This window comes from Carex rostrata, chromosome 19 (assembly GCF_964058835.1).
Source record: "Carex rostrata chromosome 19, lpCarRost1.2, whole genome shotgun sequence".
NCBI lineage: Eukaryota > Viridiplantae > Streptophyta > Magnoliopsida > Poales > Cyperaceae > Carex > Carex rostrata.
The window spans coordinates 6,776,975-6,783,921 of NC_135936.1; the positions used below are offsets into that span (position 1 = coordinate 6,776,975).

The 6,947-nt window shown below is 34.2% G+C and overlaps 1 protein-coding gene across 1 annotated transcript; it reads right to left on the bottom strand.

Annotated features, from left to right (window-relative positions):
• Positions 1–220: 220 nt before the first annotated feature.
• On the bottom strand, positions 221–3,206 carry LOC144571391 (putative 12-oxophytodienoate reductase 11). The gene is made up of 4 exons (XM_078320664.1): positions 2,973–3,206; positions 2,234–2,505; positions 1,820–1,993; positions 221–934 (listed from the first exon to the last, which is right to left on the bottom strand). Exons 1-4 carry the CDS (start codon positions 3,029–3,031, stop codon positions 342–344), a joined length of 1,098 nt encoding a protein of 365 aa, XP_078176790.1. The 5' UTR covers positions 3,032–3,206; the 3' UTR covers positions 221–341.
• Between the last annotated feature and the right edge of the window lie 3,741 nt (positions 3,207–6,947).

Below are 6,947 nucleotides of genomic sequence, written 5' to 3' on the forward strand. Positions count from 1 at the left end.
CTGGTTTGCATATAAGAGATTCCTTCTTATCATATTCAAATTGATTAAATAACAATCATTTTCTAGAAACCTAACATATATATAGTTAAGACCTTTCCAAATACTTCTTTGACAAATTAAGTACCCTGCTCCCTTAGTTTCTTATTTATTAATAACATTTATGTAAAATATAAATGGGTGTTTTCAGCACCTTTCCTTCCAATTTTTTTTTTGTGGGTGCCATACACGCGTGTTATTCCAATTCTTATTGAATACAAGAGAAAAACAAGATAACAAATATAAAAATGAAAACAAAAGCATATCAAGCAAGCCAAGCAAAAGAATATCACTGGCACATCAAATCAAGATGACTCCTCGAGAAAAGGGTAGTCGGTGTAGCCCTCGACCGGATCGGACGTATAAAATGTTAATCTGTTATACTTATTAAGAGGTGCATTGAGCTCGAATCGTCGAGGCAAATCAGGGTTAGCCAGGAATAGTCGGCCGTACACTACAAGATCAGTGTACCCCTCAGCCACTACCTTATTTCCTTCTTCTCTTTCGTAGCCTCCTGCGGCTACAAATGTACCGTTGAAGGCCTTTCTCATCGGAAGAAGCCTATGTGGGACTTGGTACCGGCCATCTACAATGGCCATCCTAGGCTCAACCATATGGCAGTATAGGATGTTGAACTTGTTTAATGATTGCACCATGTATAGGCCCAGGGCTTGTGGATCAGAGTCGAAGCATTCCATGTAATCTGTGAAGGGCGAAAGCCTGATCCCAACCCGGTCGGGTCCAATTTCATTAGAGATGGCTTCCACAACTTCTAGAGCAAATCGACATCGGTTTTCCAGACTGCCGCCGTACTTGTCAGTTCGGTTATTTGAGCTGTCTTTCATGAATTGTTCAATTAAGTAAGCATGTGCCCCATGGATCTCTACTCCATCAAATCCTATAAAGAAATATCTCAAAGTTAAAAATATTATTTTGATATGTATTAGATTTAAGCTAGTGAATTGCTTGAAATGATTCATTTCTTGCTCATTAGTAAGTATCTATCATATAAAAAAAAGAGGAGGGTTCAAAGGCCTCCATTTTTTGTGCCTTCACTGTGTCTCCATTTTTTAAAACTTTAATAACTCAAAATTTAAAACTTAAATTTCAAAATAAAACCGTTAGATGTGATCTATGTTATTTTCTTTGTTCTCATAAAAAATTATCACATTTCAATTTTGTTTTTATGTGAATCAATAAGTTCAAAAATCTAGAAATCATTCAAATTAGTGCGTTTTTTACAAGCTCTTGATGACAATCAAAATAAAATTGAAATGTCATAATTTTATACACGTGCATAGATAAAATGATGTAGATTATATCCAACGATTTTATTTTGATTTTTAAGTTTTAAATTTTGAATTATTAAAGTTTTAAAAAATGGAGGTATGATGGAGGCATTTGAACCCTCATAAAAAAAAGTATATATAATATAATATAAGTCAACTACATCTTCTTTACAGTGATGTTAACAATATCATATTAGTTCAAAATGAAGTCATTCCAGTAGTCCTTTTGAGAAAGAAAGAATTGATATTAGTCAATTCTTAGTTATTGCTTATACATTTAAAATATATGTACAGAAAATGACAACAGCGTTGCACTAGACCATATCAAGTTAGCAACTATTATATTCCTTCAATCCACACCCAACAAAAGTTCTATTCTGTATGTTTAAAATTATTTATTACAGAAAAAAATGCCACCCATGTTTTGATAATTGGTACTAATTGGTACACTCAAAGTTCTTGTAGCGCAATAATTTTGGGAGTTAGTAATTTACCAGCTTCTATAGCATTCCTTGCTGCAAGCCTGAAGTCATTCACAATATCTGGTATTTCTTCTGTCTTTAATACACGAGGAGGCGAGTATTCCTCAACGGTACCATCATGCTGCGTCTGAGGTGGTATTTGCTTGTCAGTGCTTGAGATCGGAGCTTGCCCATTTGGTTGATACTCTAAAAGAAAGAAAAGGTTAAGCAGGGCTACCAATTGAATAATAAAGTACAGAATCCAAGATTGTTTCAGGCTCTGAAATTATGTGGGCAGAAGATTTTTATTTTTTATCACCGCTTAATAGCTTAAATGATCGAAATTCAAATGTAGATTTGAAAACTGTTAGTTCATTATTGTATTAAAGTGTCAAACAACCAACAATATTACGAATTACAAATTGAAACAAAGGAGAAGAGACATACTGTAATGGGAGACCCTTCCGCAATGCCATATCTGGCAAAAGAAGATCCCGCCTTTCTCGTGCACCGCATTGACGATTGGTTTCCATGCCTCAACGTGCTCCTTAGTCCAAATGCCAGGGGTGTCAGTGTAGCCCTGAGCCGTGTCAGACACTCCAGTGGCCTCTGTTATCAGGAGGCCTCCTTTGGTCGCTCGCTGCGAGTAGTATAGAATAGCGTGCGGCTGTGGCACGTTGCTGTATGATCTTTGCCTCGTCAAAGGAGCAAGAACAACCCTAGAACAAGCATGGCCAATTAGAAAAACATAAGGAAAGATTGAAAAAAAAAAAAAGAACTGAAAAATGAAATGTGCGATTAAGAATACCATTTCGTACCAGTGATTACTGATAATTACCTTTCATTCTTAAATTTATACATTTACACTTTTACCCATAAGTCACAAAAACACCAAATCATTTGAATTCAGTTCAAATTGATCTCAACAGCAAAACAACAAAACACTTACCAGCAAAATACAAATTCGTACCAGAAAGGTTGAATAAGCTAAATGAAAATAAATGAAAAGCTAGTAGAATTCTTCTTGTAGAAGCTGGTTTAAAATGTGTCTTTTTCCTTTTTTTTTCTAATATACCCCAAAATTGGAAATTCCACTTAGTCGCTGAGAAAGAGCGACCAGGAAAACCCCAAATCTAATCAACGCAAGGGAGGGGGGAGAGAGAGAATAGTAGTGGCAATTAATTACCTGTGAGAAAGGTCAAATTTGCCCATTTTGTAAGGGGTCATCAAGGGAATCGGCTCCATTTTGATTATTGTGTATCTCTTCTCCTCATTTTCTTCTTTGTATCTTTAATAGTTAGTGGTAAATGCTTCTGACGAAGAACCTAAAATGGTGTTATTTATAGGAGTCGCCATTGCTGGACCATGGATCACCAGTGCTGCATCTGTTCCCGCGGCTTTTTATTGTGACATTAGTGCTTACGTAATGGAGGCTGCGGCGAATTCACATCCTCTCCAAAACCTGATAAGGGAATCTTTTACGATTACTAAATCTGAACCGTTCTTTTTAACTTGGAACGAATCTCAAAGCTCAAAAATACTGTCCCCTATTGCGACTCGAATCTCAAACTGTAAAGTGAGAGTGATCTTCTGCAATACCGGAGAGGATACGGATTCGGCTGCGGCTGCCAATAATTTGAGTGTAGAAATATTAAAAAGTTAAATCTCTCCGAATCCACACTCGCTATTCGTTGGGAGTATTTAGCTCACTGTTCGTTGGTCAAAGATGAGAGACTGGGAAAATCAGTGGCGGATTTAAGGAATTTTTTTTTATAAATCATAATTAATTAAATTAATTTTAGCAAAGCAGTATAATTATTATTTTTTCGGTCTCCAAATTTTACTTTATGGAGAGACCGAATTAGAGATTCAGTCTCCACATTTTCCTCTATTTCAGCCCCTGTTTCGGTCTATTCTTGCTAGGAACAGGCTCTGTTTCGGCCTGTTTCTACCAGGGACAGCCCCTATTTTTTTTTCCACATTTTCTTCTATTTCGGCCCCTATTTCGGTCCTGTTTCTGTCAGAAATAAGTTGTTTCAGCCAGGGACAATCTCAGTTTCTACCAGGCATATATACATTACTTACCTTTTTATTAACACAAAATCGTCAAAACATTTAAATGTTTGGACAATTATGAAATAAGGTAATAACTATTTTGTACTTGTTACCATAGTGACATATGAGCTATTTGAAAAATGTTAGAGAGGTTAAAAATTTGTAATTTGAAAATAATTTAAAATTGTATGTTGAGTTCGAACAAGATATTTTAGTCCTACAAGAGAGAAAAAAGTTTGAGAATAATTCAAAATACCATCTAAAATACTTGATTTACCACAATCAATAACCATACACTGCATTAATCAAGAAATTGAATACAAATTTAACCATATATCATCAACACCAAAACCACAAGAAATTAAGAGGAAAAATAAAATATATATATATATATATATTACGCATGATAAATTGAGCAAAGACAAAAGCACAAGAGAGCAATACGTTTGGATGGAAGTTAGAATAGCTAAAATAGTAAGATTTAAAAATAAATAGTGATTTTTAGATTAATATAAAAATAGTACTATTCAGATTAGTAAAAATGTTATTTGGATTGTAAATTTGGAATAGTGAATAGCTGTAACCGATAAAAAAATAGTGTTAACAAGGTGCTAATTAAGAGAAAATATAGGCAAGTGGAGTCTCAAATGAATTGCTATGACATGGAGATAACAGAAGTTGTGTCAATTTTATAATTTCGGAATTGTGTTAGCGGAAATCCGAGAAAGAAGCATTTTTTTCTCTCTTCACACTTTTGAATAGTAGTTATTCCAACATTTACAAGGAATAGAGAATAGTAGTTATTCTAACTATTCTGAATAGCAAAATTATTGTTTAAATGCACATTATTATTCAGAATAGCTCCTATTTTAAAATAGCTCTCTATTTTAGCTATTCTCATGTCATCCAAACATACCTTTAAGAAAACATGACATCAGGCCATAGTCATAATTGGTACCATAAGTACCATGCTTCCATCCCCAACAACCAAGCAAAAAAATCTCCAAACACCAATTCTTAGCCAACAGTCAAGCAAAAAAAATCCCAATTCACCATATACACATGTTTGATTAAACCACATGTATCTAACGGCCTATACACACTAGCTCGTTATGGGTTGAGCTAATTCGATCGGAACTAAGTCCTAGCTCAGCTTATTAATTCTGGATTGAGCTAATAATGAATTGGCTCGCTAATAGTTTGATCTATTATCGAGTGAGTTGTTAATGATCGAGTAAAAGACGAGTCATGAGTGATCCATGAGTTGCGAACTTTTTTGCCAACCCTATCTTGGACAGACATTTCAGATATATATCCTATATAGGTAGAATTCTACAGCATTTCAGATAAACATTTGTGGTATTCCGTTTCACACACTTTAATATTGGTAGAATTCTGCGGTATCTCTTTACGGGCCACTTCAGATAAATATCCTACTTGAATCTGTCAGCGATATATTTTTTCTTATGAACTATGGTGATATTTTCATCACCAAAAAAAAAAAATCAATCAACCATGTCAGTCCATTCAGCCTCTGTCAAGCATAGTGACAACTTAATAGTTCGGGAAAGGTTCAGCAGAGTCAAAAATTCGTGATTCGGGTATAATTCGGATATAATTCGGAAATAATTCGGAAATAATTCGGAAATAATTCGTTTTTGTAAACACCAAATAAGTATAATTCGAGTATAATTCGGTACAATAAAGAAGCAAAAAAAAAACGCCTAATGAATGCTGATACAAATGGCTACATTGTAAGTTTATGGAGAAAATCTTATAGACATGACTCTAATAAAAAAAAATTACCTTCTCATCTGACATGGAGAGTGACAGATTCTGAGGCGCACATGGTTAAACCAAAAGGGTAGTTTTTCTGAAAGGAAAAAACCTTGGAGGTTTGAATAAAACAGGAGGGAGACGAATTTTTCGAATAAAACGCGATTTATACGGAAAATTCGTATAATTCGTATAATTCGCGAATAATTCGCGTATCAATCGTTTAATTCGCGAATTACCAATAAAAACGCGGATTGATTCGCAGGATGTTCAAATCCGAATTATTCGCGAATAATTCACGAACTGTGTTACTATGCTGTCAAGACACTACAAAATAAGGCTCGTCCCACAATATACAAATCTGTTAAAATTCTATGCGAGTGAACAATATTTGTTTTTTTTTTAATTCAATCGTCCAATTGTTTGAGATTTATGTACAAAAAACTAGCTGTTTTGAGATTCATGCATAAACAAAAATTGGACGGTTGAATTTAAAAAAACATAGATTTAAAAAATACAGTTCAATCACAGAGAATTTCAACTGATCCTTTCTCATCCCACAGTATACATAATAGTACTTATTCGAGACATAATTTTATTTATTGTGCCAATTATTTTCAATATTTTACATATTAACAATTTAACCGTTTACCTCACATTTCAAGACATGAATAATTAAGGACATTTTGATCTGTAAACTATATTTTTAATATTTAATAGCACATTGTATATTGTTTGTTCAATACTACATCTAAATACTACACCTTATTTAATTTTCATCTATGATGTGCTACAATTAAAGCACCTCTTAGATGAAAATATATCACCAATTTTTTAACCCCCCTCCTCTCCCTTTTAACAAATGAAGTAAAATTAAAGCGGAATCGAAGTTAAAAAATATTTTTACTCAATTTTAATGAATTGGTGTTTGGTAAATTGAATTTTAGAATCCAGGTAGAGCATCGTCTATGCTGTATCTGTCGAATTCACATTCTCTCCAATACCTGATAAGGGGATCTTTTACAATTACTAGATTTGGACTAGTCTTTTTAACTCAGCACGAATCTCAAAGCCCAATAATACTGCTCCCCTATGGTGACTCGAATCTCAAACCATAAAATGAGGATAATCCTCTGCAATACCTGAGAGAATACAAACTCGTATCCGCCCTGCACGGAGGGTGTTTCCGAAATATCTGCGCTTTCCTTCGGCATAATCTCATATAATGCAAAGTAGTTTGAAGCTTCAACCTAATTATCTAAGATAAGATGCAAAGAACCGAGCTTTTGTTTGAGATGAATTACTGGCCTTTTTAGCAAAAATGCTCAGT

Coding starts and splice junctions, on each gene's coding strand:
- LOC144571391 (XM_078320664.1), bottom strand. CDS start 3,031: ATGGAGCCGATTCCCTTGATGACCCCTTACAAAATGGGCAAATTTGAC. Junction 1,994..2,233: donor CGGAAGGGTCTCCCATTACA/GTATGTCTCTTC, acceptor TCTTTCTTTTAG/AGTATCAACCAAATGGGCAA. Junction 935..1,819: donor AAGGAATGCTATAGAAGCTG/GTAAATTACTAA, acceptor ATTTCTTTATAG/GATTTGATGGAGTAGAGATC.